The sequence below is a fragment of the Alosa pseudoharengus genome, unplaced genomic scaffold, assembly GCF_046254945.1.
Source record: "Alosa pseudoharengus isolate Yale_2024_CS ecotype anadromous, Long Island Sound unplaced genomic scaffold, YU_APseudo_1.1 YU_APseudo_1.1_scf_5, whole genome shotgun sequence".
NCBI lineage: Eukaryota > Metazoa > Chordata > Actinopteri > Clupeiformes > Clupeidae > Alosa > Alosa pseudoharengus.
The window spans coordinates 35,178,083-35,195,480 of NW_027468837.1; the positions used below are offsets into that span (position 1 = coordinate 35,178,083).

At 42.9% G+C, this 17,398-nt stretch overlaps 2 protein-coding genes across 2 annotated transcripts; both read left to right on the plus strand.

The window, feature by feature from the left end:
- Positions 1-766: 766 nt before the first annotated feature.
- cav4a (caveolin 4a) lies at positions 767-7,118 on the plus strand. The gene is made up of 3 exons (XM_076268103.1): positions 767-1,286; positions 4,927-5,114; positions 6,543-7,118. The coding sequence occupies exons 1-3, from the start codon at positions 1,062-1,064 to the stop codon at positions 6,691-6,693; spliced, it is 564 nt and encodes a 187-aa protein (XP_076124218.1). The 5' UTR covers positions 767-1,061; the 3' UTR covers positions 6,694-7,118.
- A 2,413-nt stretch (positions 7,119-9,531) lies between these two features.
- Positions 9,532-11,870, plus strand: LOC143104418 (caveolin-3-like). Its single transcript, XM_076268470.1, has 2 exons — positions 9,532-9,729; positions 11,346-11,870. Exons 1-2 carry the CDS (start codon positions 9,601-9,603, stop codon positions 11,685-11,687), a joined length of 471 nt encoding a protein of 156 aa, XP_076124585.1. The 5' UTR covers positions 9,532-9,600; the 3' UTR covers positions 11,688-11,870.
- The last annotated feature ends 5,528 nt before the right edge of the window (positions 11,871-17,398 follow it).

A 17,398-nucleotide genomic window follows, 5' to 3' on the forward strand; every position in this document is an offset into this window, starting at 1 on the left:
CAGGAAATGTTTATATAGTCCAGACATAAGTGTTGAAACTGGCAACCACACACCATAGTCTTAACATACCCAGTCCAAAGATAGGCTACTTTTGTGTACAGGATGGAACAAAAACCTTAGACCTTGAAAATGGTGTTGGCCAGAAGGTGGCGCCTCTGTATCAGTGCACTGTCACACGGTATGTTTGCTAGTTTAACTGTTGCTTTGCTTTCTTAGCACCTGTTATCACAGAATGCCATAGCCATATATTTCAACAGACCAGCAATGCAAAGGCCACAGTGTTTGTTAATGATACACATCAGTCTTCCCCAATAGAACCCCTTCAGGCCACCCTCTTTCATGAACAGGGCCACGTCCGGACTGCTCTCAAGCAGGATTCACACCTGCCCTCAGCCAGTAGAGCATTCACACCTGCCCTCAGCCAGTAGCAGTGGAAGGCATTCTCAGGCTTCCCGCTCGTATGAGTTGAGAGGCTCCTCTTCCCTGAGGGTCTCCTAACTTGACTTGACATGACTGTGTGCTGCTGCTCTCCTCGCTTGGCCCATCTGCTCGGCTCAGTGCCTCTCCCAGGAGTGAGAGAGTATTTACGGAGCACATGTGGAGCTCGGCCCTTAAGATATTAATAACGTCTGTATTGGAGCGGAGGGCCGGGGGGGGGGGGGGGGGTCTATGATCCACCCTTGCAAGCGAGCAGGGGTTCGGAAATTCCAGTCGGGGCACGGTCTGTTTCCCAATATAACTCACAGCAAAGCAGTGCCTGCCCAACCAGGGTTTAGGCTGTCAACCTCAGACTGTGTGAGTATGTGTCTGTGTGTATGTGAGTTGGTGGGAGCACTAGACAGGATCAAGTGAATATGCGGCATTGAGAAAAGACTGAGGGGCAGTGTGTGGACGTTGGCTTTGCTAATTTGCTAGTTCCTCTCGCTTTTCTCACCCTTTTCCTCTGCTCTCTTGCTACCCCCCTTCCCCCCTCTCTCCCTATCACTCTATCCCTCCACTCCTCCCTCTCTCTCTCTCTCTCTCTCTACTGTGGTTGAGTGTGAAAGTGTGTGTGGGACACCATGATGCATGGAATGGACCATGAAGAGGTGGACATTGACCTGGGGGATATGGACGAGCCACAGCAGACACAACCACAGCAGTTGCAGCAGCTGAGCTGGAAGATGCCTCTGGAGACAGTCCTGGAGGAGGAAGAGGACGAGGAGGAAGATGAAATCTCCACCCAGAGTGACACCAGGCCCCTGATCAATGAGAGGGACCCACAGCAGATGAATGAGTGCCTAAAGGTAGAAAGGAACATTTAGTCCGATTTCGTTTCTGAGTCCATCTTCAATAGTCAAACTGATTCACTGAAAGCTTACTAATGCAACAATGTCCAGGTATGTGCAGATGGTTTTTAGCCCCTAGTTCACCATGTCCAATATGACTTCTGGTCTCTGTAAAGGTGTTGTAAGAACAAAACGGTTCTGTAGAGAACTTTCTCTAGCCTACTGGATGTCGTAAGGTTTAATATCCCATTGTATTTGTAAAAAGTACAAATATGTCAAAAGTAAAATAATCACAATACACGTTGACTCAACAGCTAAACATCATTGTTAAATTAGATGTCTTAAATTGGAGCATTTTAAAGTTGACTGATATTTAGCAGACACTTTTATCCAAAATGTCAGACTCTCGGGGTTGGTTTTAGCCTACTATATTTGGTTGGGCTGGTCGAAATTTTGGGTGGGCAATATAGCAAAGCGGTCAAATTGAAAATGGCTTTGTATTTTGTATCACAATACTTAACACTGTAGGTGTACTTTTGTGGTTTAAAAATACTGTATATACTTTTGGTGATGTGATGACATCATAAAAGTTCAAAACAATGAATGTAGCCTCTGACTGGTGCTGACTTATTTGCCCAGACTTGTTGTGTTCATAATATTGAGATTCAGGAAGATTATCCAGTGCAAGATGAGTAACTTATACTGTACAGTAGGTTGCTCACACACACAATACACTCCCTCTCATACCAAACTCAAGTTTCTTGAGATCTTTAATCATCCAGTCGGAATGCATGGGACCAGTTGCACTTCGGTGGGCGTGCATTGACAATATCAGAGACTTGTCTGTACCGCTTGACAAGTTCAGTTGTGACTTTTTAAGTGCACGATCTCTGATACAATATTTACGCTATGAGATGTAACAGGCAGGTCAGCATGATAGTTGATCTGTTGACTGTTTGCAGGTTATGGCATGTCTCGTAGGCAGAGAAAAGCTGTTGTCCACTTAAACAGAGTCAGTGTACTGATGATTAGACAGATATGGAAGGTTTGCAAAGTGATATCATGCTCCCTTTAAACAGTATTTTTAGTAGGCCTACTTTTCAAAATACGAAAATACAGTATTTTTATAAATGGTGTGGCTAATGTATTTCGGCTAGTTTATTTTGATACACTAAAAATTAGGCTGTTTGAAGTTTTATTTTAAAATACATTTTGATGTATTTGTGCCCATCCCTGCCAACAGCTAGAGCAGTCAGGCAGCTAACAGTGCTACAGTCTAGCCCACCCTGGCCCCTGCTTAGAGCCGGCCCTGCAGACTCTAAATGGTGGGAAACAAACCTGGTGTGACCGGTTGTCAGTCGGTGACTCATTTTCACCTTAAACACAAAGGTTTATCACTCTGGTGGGCTAACACATGGTAAACACACAAAGTAGCCTAGCTGATACTATTAGCCGATGGCTATACTGAATTATTTTGCAAGGAAATTCACCGGTCAGCCTAGTATAGGCTACCAGTAGCCTGGGTGCCATTCCGAACGTAGTCCCGCCCACATTTGAGGTCGGGAAGTTCGGTCTGGCATTGCTTCATTGTCGTGCAAGTATGCTCGCCCTAGATCGGGTGGACCAATCAAATCGGGCTTTACGATGATGGACAGGTGAGCAACAGCCCCTGGTCTATCACGTCATCTGAGCACGGTTAGATTAGGCTTATCAAAAAGCTGTGGCTAGAAGGATACATGGCTTTTAAGACCCCATATGGAAAATGCATATTATTTAATGAGGTTTTATCACTGAAAACGATTATTTCTGAAAACGTTGGCCAAAGTTGAGATGTGGGAAAACTCGTGGTTTCACTTTCATCAAGGGAAAACAGCAGCGCTATTGCATTGCGACATGTTCCCTCGTTTGTTTGAAATCTTTGATTGACCACCTGTTTGAGGGATTTGCGACAGCCTTTTCCAGCTGTTTAACATGTTTGTAGGCTAGCATATCAGCTAGCAGTTACTGATGGCACTAACTTTTACAAAAGACCAGAAAACAATGTTAAGGCATTTGTGGAGAAGAAGGATGGTTCGTGTGTTTTCTACACCTCACGGTAAGCTATTTCGTTGCTCTGATTGGTTAGGTCTATCCAATTGAGTGCAAAGGCATTCCCCCCCTATATCGGTTGAAACACGCCCCATAATTATGTCCCAATGGAGCAGTATCAGACTCATATTCTGACTAGAATTGAGTATGACTACGTCAGGCTAGGCTACCAGTACACTTAAGATGAAAGACAATAGCCTACAGTACATGTAAAACTAAAATCAAAAAGCTGGCCCACCAGTATGTTCATGAGACCTAATCTGAGAAAAGTTTGGAAAAACCCTGCAGTAGGCCTAAAGCATGTCTGAGGCGTCAGGGATGGATTACTGCACGGGCCTACCGGGCCCAGGCCCTGGGGCCCAAGGGGTCAGGGGGCCCTGAAGCCCAAGCCTTTGCATGGAATCATTGACTCAATATCAACAAATCAGGATGTAGGCTATGAATCTGATTGCATTAAAGTATTGGCCATCCCCAAAATGCACCAGAAAACAGGAAATCACATCATACAAATTAAAAAAATTCTAGGGTAGGACCCCCAAACCCCTCTTCCCACATATGCGACAATTAGTGGGGGGCCCCTTAATACAACTGGGTTGTTCATAATCCGTCCATGTGAGGCATAGAGGGCAAGACGTAGGGAGGGAGCAAAACAGTAGATAGCCTACTGTTCAGTGGTAGCGTAGTGGATCAGGAGCTAGGCTAGTATGCAGTAGCCAGAAAAACTAGTTTGATCGCTGCCACCGTTGTGGCCTTCAGCAAAATAGTTTACCCAAAGTTTCTCTGGGTAGACAAGCCCATGAAATAAATGAGTCATGAAAGTCACTTTGGATTAAACGCGTCAGCCAAAATGAGCAAGTAAGTATGTAGAGTTGAGTCACTCACACTCTAGAGAGTCATTTGAGTTTGGAGTAAGAGCAGATGAAGCAGCTGCCAGTGGGAAGCTCTCTGTTGGTGAGATTGTATTTGAGGAAACAACCTTTAGAAATGTTTTGTTGGATGTTGCTGGGAGGCCTACTGTACTTCAGGGCCGCCTCTTTCTTTCACCTCTACTGCCCTCTGCTGACCATAGATTGCAAGTGCAGGTTTTGTTTTCAGAGCTCTAGGATGGCATGACATCATGACAGCAAAGCTACATTTTGTTAGTGTGATTATGCTAGGCACTAGGCAGACACAAGCAGTAAGTAAAGGTGCATGCTGTCTGCATCATTTTCAATGTGAACACAATGTTGACTCAAATGCCAACCTTACATGTCTGTCTTTTAGTGTCACATCCACATTTAGGCTTACAGACACTAAGCTACATTTTATACAATAGCCAAGTATGTCTCTGGAGCCAACTACATAGGAATCTGTTTTTAATTAACCCTAGGGTCAGAACAATTAGTGTTGCTGTGTTCAAAACATGCTAAGCCAATCAAACACAATATGAAGGTGAGGCTCAGATTTAGTTTCCATTAGCTCCGAAACAAGTCTAAAGTAAGCGAGTTGTTCTCAAAATGAGCATTACTGTCATTTTCATATGCCTTTTTATAGACACTTCATAAATTGTCTATGCTTCCTTTACTATCAGGTAACCTTCGAAGACGTGATCGCCGAACCTGAATCTGTTCGTAGCGGAGACCGTATTTGGATCTGGAGCAATGCCTTGTTCGAGGTGTCCAGAGTGTGGTTTTACCGGATCGTAACTGTGTTGCTGGCCGTGCCAGTCTCACTCATCGCCGGCATGCTGTTCGGAGTCCTCAGCTGCTTCCACATCTGGTGAGTGAGTCCCCTCCCTCCCCCAATCAGCAGAGGAAAGATTGTTTCCCTAATAATTTAGCCTATAGCCTACCCTTAATTTGCATAGTTCCCAATAATCATTTAGCCTATAGCCTACCCTTAATTTGCATAGTTCCCAATAATCACTTAGCCTATAGCCTACCCTTAATTTGCACAGTTCCCAATAATCATTTAGCCTATAGCCTACCCTTAATTTGCACAGTTCCCAATAATCATTTAGCCTATAGCCTACCCTTAATTTGCACAGTTCCCAATAATCATTTAGCCTATAGCCTACCCTTCATTTGCACAGTTCCCAATAATCATTTAGCCTATAGCCTACCCTTAATTTGCACAGTTCCCAATAATCATTTAGCCTATAGCCTATCCTTAATTTGCACAGTTCCCAATAATCATTTAGCCTATAGCCTATCCTTAATTTGCACAGTTCCCAATAATCATTTAGCCTATAGCCTACCCTTAATTTGCATAGTTCCCAATTACCCGCTGGCAGTTGAGAGCCATTTCCATGCCCAGATGGCAAATGCTGAGGGAGTCTCTGCTCTTGTTAATCTATTTTTTTTTTTCCTTCTTTTGCATATTTGCTAGTGATGTGAAATGCATTATATCAGCCAAGCCCCAACTGGGGGTTCTAATTCCCTAAACCTCTAAATCTTTGGGCAATACCTGCAGTATGTTTCCATAACACTGCAGAATCATTGTTTAAATGCATGGATTTATGGATTTCATTACTTTCGGTGAGTACCTAAACCACTCAGTTTCATATGTCAAACCTGATGGATTATCTGGGGCAGGATTTGGCCTCAATGGTCTGCGCTTTTTCCTGTGGTTACAAATGACCCATCATATTTATTTTTTTCACCGGGTGCGGGCATCAGAGGGACACCCTCAGGAACTCTGTTCTACAGTCAGCAAAATCAGACACAAACAAGCCTGAGCTGTTGTGGGCAAATGAGTAGAGAAGTTCCTGTATCGCTTTCTTGAAGGTATAAGTATGTTTACTCTTTTGATCCCATGAGGGAAATTTGGTCTCTGCATTTATCCCAATCCGTGAATTAGTGAAACACACTCAGCACACAGTGAGGTGAAGCACACACTAATCCCGGTGCAGTGAGCTGCCTGCAACAACAGCGGCGCTCGGGGAGCAGTGAGGGGTTATGTGCCTTGCTCAAGGGCACTTCAGCCGTGCCTACTGGTCAGGGTTCGAACCGGCAACCCCCTGGTTACAAGTCCAAAGCGCTAACCAGTAGGCCACGGCTGCCCCAAGGTTCCTTTACTGTGGAAGTTTATGCATCAAGTGCAACCCTAAAAGCTTCAGGTTTTTGGAGTGTCTTTTGCCGTGCTGTGGTAGCTATTTTACAGCAATGCCCCCGTTTTAAAGTGAACACTTTTTTTTTGTGTGTCCAGGCTTCTGACTCCATGCGTGAAGATAACCCTTCTGAATACAGGCTGGCTGCAGACACTGTGGAGCAGCATGCTGGACACCTTCGTCCTCCCGTTCTTCCAGAGCGCTGCTGGGTGCTTCAACAGCATAAGTGTTCGCCAGGGGCAGCAGTGACATGGTGGACTATGGACTATGGAGTCCACCATTCAGAGACGAATGTGTGTTTGCATTTTCCAATCGAGAGAGACATATAGTGGGAATACACCTACCAGTGAGAAGACATGTCGTTTCCTATTTTCACCTTGGAGGTGGAAAGGAAGTTGATGAATGGACATTCAATATATATTTTTTAAAGACGCTGGGAAGGAAGACATGCAAATTTATATTTGTAATCTGTCTGTGAATGAGATTTTGCACCCACTCTCCCCATGCTCTGCTTGTGGATGTTGGACTGAATAATGACTATGGCATTATTGGATGTGTTGACTGTGTGGGACTGAATAATGACTATGGCGTTATGGGATGTGTTGACTGTGTGCTTAAAGCTTAATCTTTTCTGACTGGTGGCTGTGCTGATTGGCATTTCTTTTTAATTCCCTTTTACCACTGGCTTCTTTTATTTACATTTTCTTATTGGTTCATTCAGACAGGCGATGTTGTCTTAATACAGGGCGTCCAATTTTGTTTCAAGCCTCCTTTCTTATGGGTTATGTTAGATATCAGAAAAGTTAAAGCCAGCTACCTGAATGAAAGCTAACTCCAAAATGTGCATTCAAAATATATATTTTTTGATATTCTTAATGTCAACAGTAAAAAGAAGCTCTAGGTTTGAAACCCCTCCCCCCTTGCAAAACTTTGCTGATACACCACAGCTCTGAACGCTTGTGTCATATTTCATACAGTTCCCATCTCAAGCCAAACCCCAAGCATCAGTCAGCAGACCTGTCAGCCCCCCCCCCCCCCCACACACCACACCCCTCCCTCCTCCGCTCAGGGCTGTCTCAGTCTGGCCTCAGTATTGTCTGCACACTTTGAGATTGTATAATCTGACACGTCATCCATCTTTTGAAGAGGAGATCGGCTGAATAAGAAAGCAATGCAGCTAAAACACGTCGGTTTGACTTAGAGAATTGACGGTAATGTCAAATTGGATTTGCAGACCCAAAGTGCCTTATGAATAACAATAAAATAATGGTTGCTGCCATGCTAGATTGAAGACAAGTACACCATGCCAACCATTCTAACTGTTTCTGTGATGTAGACCAGTATTGACTTGGTGCTGGCATTGGCATGCATGGATTACTTTTGTCCTGTGGTTGCTATTGACAGTCTCTCTTTTTGTCTGACTCTGTTCCCCCTCTCCTTGCAACCCCTTTCTCTCTCTACCCATAAATCTTTTCTTTCCTACTCTCTCTCTATACACATCTTCCTTTCACAAATCAAGCTTCCCCTCTCTCTGTCACACACACACACACGCGCACACACACACACAGTGTTCTTGTGCTTTCTCACCTTTCAGAGGGAAAACCCTTTTTGACTTGTATATGTGATGAATATAAACCTCAGTCTAACCTTCCCTCCAGGCTCAAGGGGGTATCAAGCTGCTATATATACCCACAATTAATCTAAGAGTCCTCTCTGGTTGCTTTGTAGGGGAACGCAGGCACACACACACATACAAATGCACACACACACACACACACACACACACACACACACACACACAGAGACACGCATGTGTGTGCGCATGCACACACACGCACACACACACACACACACAGACTTACTCACAAACACACACAAAGGGCTCATGCAGTGCAGTCTGACACATGGTGTGCTGCTCCGGAGATTTCCCTATCCGGTGAGAACAGTGAAATAAATAAATACATAAAGAACTGTATTTATCAGTCACAGCCAGACGCACAGCCTCTTGCCGTTAAATTAGGTGGACCAGGACTCCTGTGTTGCTCCTTCAAATTCAGAAATTGTGGGTGGTGTGAAGTTTCTGGGAAAAACATATTTCTGGCTTTGACTTAAAATGAAGTAAAGAATGTAGATAAGCTTTTCAAAGAATCTGACAGTAAAGAAAAGCATGACAGAAGAAACAATATGTTATACAACATTAATAAGAAGGCACATTCACATTTGAAGTAGAACAAAGTAATTGTTTTACATCAGAGTTTTCTGTTTTTAATTTCACTTGGATTGGAAAATTGTGATACCAATAAGAGAGTCCAACTGTAAGGACTGTAGAGTAGAGAGCGTTAATTTCCTGGGCTGGAGTTCTGTGTTTGGTCGTTTGTATCCGTAGGTCTGGGACTGATCTGTCTGGACTCCCGAGGCTGCTGCTGGGGCTGTATGACAGCAGTAATTAGAGCCACTGGCTCGCAGGTCAGCGAGAAATGCAACACAGACCTGCTTTCCCTTTTAGGAAACACTTAGGATCTATGTGCAAGTTCTGACATGCGTGTGTGTGTGTGTGTGTGTGTGTGTGTGGGGGGGGTGGGGGGTTTGCATGTGTGTGTGTGTGTGTGTGTGTGTGTGGTTTTGCGTGCACGTGTGTGTGTGTGTGTGTGTGTGTGGTTTTGCATGTGTGTGTGTGTGTGTGTGTGTTTGCGTGTACATGTGAAGGGTCAGTGCCAAGGGACTGTTACTGTATACCATCTGATGGATACACCAGTCAGTCTATCTGTGAGGACAGCTGGTTTACCAGCATTCCTGGAGTATCTCTCTCTCTCTCTCTCTCTCTCTTATCTCTTTCAGTCTCAGATTTTTTCTGGCACACAGATAGACAGTTTCTATTTCTCTCTCTCTCTCTCTCTCACTCTCTCTCTCCGTCTATCTCCTTTCCCTTACAGTCTTTTTCTGGCACAAAGACAGACTCTCTCTCTCTCTCTCTCTCTCTCTCTCTCTCTCTCTCTCTCTCTCTCTCTCTCTCTCTCAATCTGACTCACTAACCGACTGTCTGTCAACACAAGGGCTGTCACATCACCTGCCGTCTCCCGTCCTCATATCCTCATTCCACATAATCACTGCAGGAGCAATATCCATCCATCCACCCATCCATCCATCTCTCCAGCTATGATCCAGACCAAAGGCATGGCCCCGGACTGCAGCGACGGCCACAATGAGGCCATCGAGAGCAGCCTCAACAGAGAGATTGACCTGGTCAACAGAGACCCCAAGGGCCTGAACGAGGAGGCAGTGAGGGTAAGTGGTTCATCTTACCAGGTAGGTGACCTGGCTTTACAAAGTAAAAGTCCCACCACATATTTGTCCCAATCATTCACTAACCCAGCTGATTTTTGATTAGCACAACTCTACAGCCAGGTAGATCTAGTGATGAGTGACATTGCCTGTTAAGTGCACTGCTAAAAACAGAATATGTGGTAAAACTTTTACTCTCTGAACCCGGGATTACCCACTTGTGCATGATGTCAGATAATCTTGGTCCATCATGAGAAGCTCAAATGCTGGCACACAGCCAGGAAAAAAGGCTGAATTGGAGTGATGGTGAAGTCATGTGTCTTAGGTAGTAAAGAGTTTAGACACATTTGCTAACATTTGCTTGTATGATTTAGTTAAAACTGTAGATTACAGAAATTAATTAAGGACCACCCTGAAAGCTTTTGCCTAATCTTTTGTATTTACAACGGTGTTAAAAATGGCTATTGCATCCTGTATAATATTACTGTAATTAGGCTTGCTTGTTGATCAGCCACTGTTGGAAGTCCCCAGCCAATAGCACACGGAATTAAAAAAAAATCCTGTGTATAATTGATGACATCCCCTTGAGGAGGGAAAGCACAGCACCAATTGTCTTTATGACTCAGAGCGGCGCGTACACTGGCACACAGGGCATTGGAGGTACCACTGTTAATCTCATTCACAGCGTACAAAGAAATTTAATTACGGGACAAATGGCTGTTTACCCTGGTGCCATGGGATCTTCGCCTCTTGGCAACATCAATTCTGGTCTATCTGCCATTTCTGTCTGTCAGATTCATATCCTGTGAACGAGCCAAATGAAATGTGCCCACAGTTGTCTGATAGGGGAGCGTAATGGAAGCCAAATGAGAGTGAGAACAACTCATATCCGGCACGTCAGCTTTGAGTTTATGATGTTGCCTCATTTGCAGGATTAGGATCTTTTGTCAAACACCACCGAGTTCCAAATTTAGATTGGCTCTGAACTCCAGGGTGCCGTGTTAAGAATAGCAACTGAGACTTATTGAGATAACCAGAAAATATTAACTTTGAGTGTTTTGTAAAGAGACATATTTTTATTTTTTTCTGCTGTTGGACATTTTCTTAATAGCAGTAGTGTCTCTAACAGCGCGCTCTCTTTGCTGTGTCAGTGGTAGTCGGGAACTCTCTAGCCTCTCTCTGGGGGTGTGAGGAGACCAAGCATAACAGTGTGCATCGTGTCATGACTCTTCCTAAACCCTCCGCATTTACATTTCACACATCCTGAGATTCCCAGCAACTAGAGCACAGCGAGTATATACTGTATATGCAGTGCATTTAATGAGCAATTATACTCTCTGGGGATTGCTGGCATGCTGAAGTGTCTTTAAGCTCCAGACAGATGACCTACCATATACAGTATTTGTTCCAGTCATTCACTAAATTCTCATTTTAATTCCAATTAGTACAGCTGGTCAGCCAGCTATATGATGCTGGTTTGATGCTATATGAGCTAATTCAGGAGGGACTTTACTCTCTGAATAGGAAATGAGGAAATGAGGAATAGGAATGACTTTCTGTAGCCAGGGTTATCCACCTCTGGCTCCAGGAACTGACCTCTGTCTCTCAATCCCTCCCAGGTGGACTTTGAGGATGTCATTGCCGAGCCGGACGGGACCCGCAGCCTGGATGGCGTTTGGAAGGCCAGCTACAGCGCCTTCACCGTGTCCAAATACTGGTGCTACCGGCTGCTGTCGGCACTCCTGGGCGTGCCCCTGGCACTGCTGTGGGGCGTGCTCTTTGCCACGCTGTCGTTCGGCCACGTGTGGCTGGTGGGTCCCTGCGCCCACAGCTGCCTCGTAGAGTGGCAGTGCCTGGGCCGAGTGTACGGGCACGGGGTGCGCACGCTCTGTGACCCCCTGGGTGAGTCCGTGGGCAGGATGTTCCAGAGCGTGCGAGTGGTCCTGAGGAAAGAGATATGACCACATGCAGAGGTCAGTCATGGACTAGACTCTCTTGAGAAATCTGCACACGCATCCAATTTCAAGCTTTGGGGTTTGATTCTACCTGACTGGGTCAACTTCACTCAGTGCTTCCAACAACCAAGTTCGCAAAAATTGAAATGAGAGCTCACCTGTTTCTCCAAAGGGACCCAGAGGAGAAATAAGCCGAGATAAGAACAGTTTGAGAAGAAAAACAAGAATATTTTGAGATCTTCAGTTGAACTTAAATTGGAAATTGGAGACAAGAGGAGCACTATTTCACAACTGATAAATTGTCCTTCGGGCAACACTTTGTTTTATAACTATATCACTAAAATGTAAAATATTGTAACTGACTAACACAAAATTAAATATCTTTACATGGTTTTGCAATGTTTGCCAATGCATGATAGAGGTGACACAGAAGAGTTTGAAATCTTTCTGCCCTTTCCAGCTCTTTCTGATCAGATTTTTCTGAGATCAGATAAAGCTGAAATCTGCTAGAAGCGTGCCTACACAAACAGCTCATATCCAACCCACTCAGGACTCAGACTGCTGTGGAAGATGTGGATCTTTTTTTTCTACTCAAATCTGTTTGATGTGTGTAAAATCACAACCTGATTCATCTCTCTGTCCTTCTCGTGTCCATGTAGCATTAAACTTAATTTGAACATATCAATTCACCTAACAGAGATATCTCAGAGAGTGATACATTTCCACATACACTTGTTTCAAACATCAATAAAGGTAAAGGTTGGACTGTACTGGATGTTCTCCCATATGGCCTTCATCACCCTTTCACGCCAGGCTTAGATAATAAAGTTGATCATTCATCTGAACCCCTCCGGAACCAAAGGCATTGATGGAAACCATCTGCTTATACCGGTGAGTTCTAGTTCTAGATCACCTCTCTCAACACTGTCCAACATATTTAGAGCTGTTTACGTATAAGACCATTGCATAGGTCTTTGTTTGAGTTCACTTCTTTTACAGTGACAGTTTTCATGTTATCATTGGTCAGACGATAGATTCGACGTTAGATAGTGTTGTGAATAACTGGCACTAAGTTCTTGTGAAGTGTATTTCAAATAAATTCATGGGTCAGTGCACATCTTATAGCTGTCTCATGCTGTTCAACCAGTTTAACTGTTTAGACAGTCTGTCAGTGAGAATTATGTAAGGAAAACATTTACAAGAATTTACATCGAGTTCAGCCAAGTCACAGTAAGGAGGATTTCACTGGATACTGAGAAAAAATTTGCCAAGTACGTGACGTGGCATCAAACTAATGTGATGTATCCACCGCGCTCGAACGAGGTGTTATTACATTTCCCAGAAAAACACAAAACCTAATGTGTCTCTGCCTCTATCTCCTGCATCTCCTGCTTCGTCTGCAGACTGGCTGTGCCAGGGTTGGCTTTTCAACCATTAACTCCAGGGAGCAGCAGACGAGTTTAGAGTTCACTCGCTTTCATTTGCCCTCCTATCGCTGTATTATTGTTGGACTGATAGTGGAAGCATCAGATTAATTGGCTTTCTCTGTAGAGGTTCTTGTCTGTGTGCTTGGTGGTGTTTTGGACGGAGTTGTGAAGCATTAAACTTTCTCTCTCTGTTATTTTTATCCTCCTGTGTGATAATAGGATTTTTAAATTTGTTTAGGTGGCTTAACCTTGGCAGGAGTGTGTGTAGTATCAAATCAAGTTTCAACTAATGAAAGAAACAATAGCCAGGCAGAAGACACAGAGAGAGGCTTTTTAATATATGAGATAACATTCAGTGGGAGTGAGTCACAGTTTAACAAAACACCAAGGAAATGCCACTTTGTAAAACAAAAGTATTGGTCTTGCTCTGCATGGAGTGCTTGGCAAGTCAAAGGTTTATACAAAATAGACAGAAAGCAGGTGTATTTGCCGTGCATACACACACACACACACACACACACACACACACACACACACACACACACACACACAAACAAACACACATGGTTCAATAACACTGTGTACTTCACCAGAAAAGTAGGACAATAAATTAGTGGCAATACACAAATGGAAATAAATGATGTAAAAATGTCTTAAATCTTTTTAAAAAATGTGACATAGAAATGTTATGTGTATTTCACATGATATATTGTTAACAGAAATTACAGTATTTCAGTCATATCTTGATGGGAATAATGTAGTCGTCTTGCCTTCATGTTTATAACATTTCTTCAAACATCCTATTTCCACGGAAAGATCTGTTGATATATATAACAGGCACAACAATTTAATTATAGACTTGATTTATCAACTGCCTCTAAAATAAGCACCCAGCTGGATTATGTACAGGACAATTCTTACATTCAGTTCTACCCTGTGTGTGTGGAATGTGGAATTTAGATGTAACAAGGGGTCAATTTCACCACATGTACATTGCTATTCTGTGTCTAAGGTCAAATCCATTCTCACTTTTAGCATGAATTTTTCAACTGCCATTGCTTAAATGACATTTGAGACTTCAAATTCTAACTCCTGAGTCCTTGCCCATTATCCCATGCCCATTACTTGAGAGAGCCAGTCAATGGTCACATCTTTGAGTACATTGAGGGGCTGATCAAGAGAAAATGTTTTCCATATTTTTGACTCTGTTTCATGTTACAATATACGGCATGTTTTGAGTACACAAACAAGAAAATAAACCAGAACAAAATGTCTGGCATATGCCAAGCACGCATAATAAATTGCCCAGAAACCCGGTAACTGTTCTTGGCCTTGTGCCCCAGTTTCATAAGGCCAAGCGGCATGCGCACAATAGCTTTAGATCATCTCCAAAGGTGCACTTTTGGTGTGCCCACATTTGACATACATTCGTTACATATTCTCAAAACTTACTGTACATCAGCTGTTCTATATGAAATCATGTGAGCTTTCCACCTCTCAAAGGAGTTTATTCACTAATAATTGTACCTTTTTAACATTCAAAAATCACACTGTATTATCCACATTCACAATATGTACACTCATCAACACTCTAGGAAGCATTTAATACCACTGGTATTGTTATAAAAATTAGAATATAACCTCCACCATCATCGAACATGTTCTGAATGCCTTTTTTAAAAATCTGATACCGCATGGCACAGTACTCCTTTCCGTGATCACATAATTCACAGTTTACCCACCTCTTATTTTACCACTACACCCCTGGTCAGTTGTGACTGTATACAGTCCCTTATGATGTGCTGATGGTTTAAACAGTTCAGCTCAGCTCAGAACACCAAGCACACACCTCATTTCCTCCCAATTCGCTCGTTGAAGATGCAGAGAGTAAGTTAATGTTTCCTCAACTCATAGAGGCTGGTCTCACAGGTAATGAATAGCTCCACAGGCCTTACATGTAAATACTCTGCTTCAAACAGCCTGCGCAGAAGGTGACACAGATCAAAGCTGGCTATGTCTGGGATTTACTCAGTCTTTACATGGGAATGCATATAGACCCTTTCAAGAGAGTTCCATTATCATCTTATTCCATTGCTTGGTTGAATTTCCCATTGTCCTACGTAATTTAGAACGACCATTAACCGTATGTTATCTGCACACCTATGAAGTAGATCCATTTTTTTGGCCGTATCACACTTGTATATTAATTCGCCGAACTCGTTGTGAAGTTTAAATGAACTGTCACGTTGCGTCCGAGCTGTAAAATGCATACGTTCAGAACATTGCAACATTGTAGCATATGACGGAGGTGGCTTTTAGCTAGATGGATGACAGCAGGCTAAAATAGCGATGTTTCAAAGCTAAAGTTCATCAGAATCTTGGGATACGCCCGCTTGACAACGGGAGAGATAGAACTAACGACTGGCCTTTGGCCGTAGCAACCATCCATTTAGAACTAGTAACGGCAGTTTGTCCTGTGAGTTGAGAAATTAGTTGATATGTGTCGGAAGAAATTAGTTCTACAAACAAGACAGTTTTAGCGATTAAAACGTTTAAATTGTAACAGGAAATGAACACAACGCAAGTGGCAACAGTGGAATAAGCGGGATAATGGACTTCACGGTGGTCTGTTCACAGAAGTTAATGCACTACTCCGCTCGCGTCGGGGCCGTTTTACAACCTCGACCGTGCATTAACTTCTGTGAACAGACTGTCCATTATCCCTTACATAGTTGCCCCCACAAGGCTTCCGTTTTAACATTCCATATGTTATCTTAATGCAGAGGAAGTAGATTGTGAACCAAATAGAACGTTCAAGCATTGTTTTTGTTTTTATTGTTGAAAGGGTCCATAAACATGTTTTACCAGTGCATCAGGAAACTAAAGTTTGTTTATATTAGCATTTTGTTAGCATTGAGTTACCCCGCAACAGACATGAGGTAACATAATCAATACATTTGAGAATTTTTTGATTTAAATAAGTGACACTCTTAAGTAGGAGCCCTAGAGGTGTCATTGCAAAATGTTTTGCATGTTAGAATGTGCGCTCGTTTTACTACATTGTGCGCTCGTTTTTACTAAATTGTGCTCTCCTTTTACTACATTGTGCACTCGTTTTACTAAATCGTAAGCTCGTTTTACTAAATTGTGCGCTCGGTTTACCAAATTGTGTGCACAATTTACTATATTGTGCTCTCGTTTTACTATAGTGTGCGCTCATTTTACTAAATTGAGCTCTCATTTTAAGCATAGAACGAGGTCACAATTTATTAAAGGAGTGCACTATTTACTAAAACGAGCGCACGATTTACTAAAACGAGGGCACGATTTATTAAAATGAGAGCACAATTTGTGAACATGGTTATAGAACATTGTGTGCACGATCTACTTAAACGTGGCCACAATTTGTAAAACGTGCACTCAATATTGTCTTGACACATGTAAACATGAGCACGTCGTTATAGTATATTCGAGATCTCAATCTACTAAAACGCACCCACAAATAATTAAAACGTGGGCTCGAAGAAATTAAATTGTGTGCACAAAAACGTAGTGTGGTGTCAAGGGTGGCTATAGGTGGGAGAGCAGATGATTGTGTGTTTGCACAGGCCCCTTGTCATCTTCGTCCAGCTGAATGTTTGCCTAAGTTTTGAGTGTTTGTGTTGAGGTCCAAGTTTATGCAGAGCTGTGGTCAGTGTTGCCAGATGCCAGCAAGGTTTTCCAGCCCAAAGCCTCGCCAAAAACCGCGAGAATGCACAAAAAACCGCCCAAATTTGCTTTTGCTTGTTTCTCATTTAAACACATTGAAATCATTAACAAGCTTTAAAACTATCCAATTTCAGAAACAATATTCAATGAAATGAACGCAAAAGTAGGCTACACGGACCTCAGTCAGACTATTCTTCTATAAGCTTATGTTACGGAAAATAATGCAATAAACGTAGACTATCAATGAGTCTGTTTGTGTCAATAGACGCTTGGAACAAAAGCATTCAGTAGGCTAGCCTAACATACAAACATTGAGTGGATATGAACATACAAAATAGCCTAACGCACAACATTTCAATTATTTATAATAGCAACATGACATGCATATTCATGTATTAGATGAAATCGCATTGATTATAGAACAGGGGTGTCGACTCTTTGAAGAGGCAGTGCGTTCATAACTGGTGGGCCAGCTCTAGGCTACAAAAAATATTTTCATAGGCCTACGCCAAATGTAGGCTAAAGGCTTGAGTTAAACTTGAGTCTGACACCTGTGATTTAGAACAATTAATTAATACATAG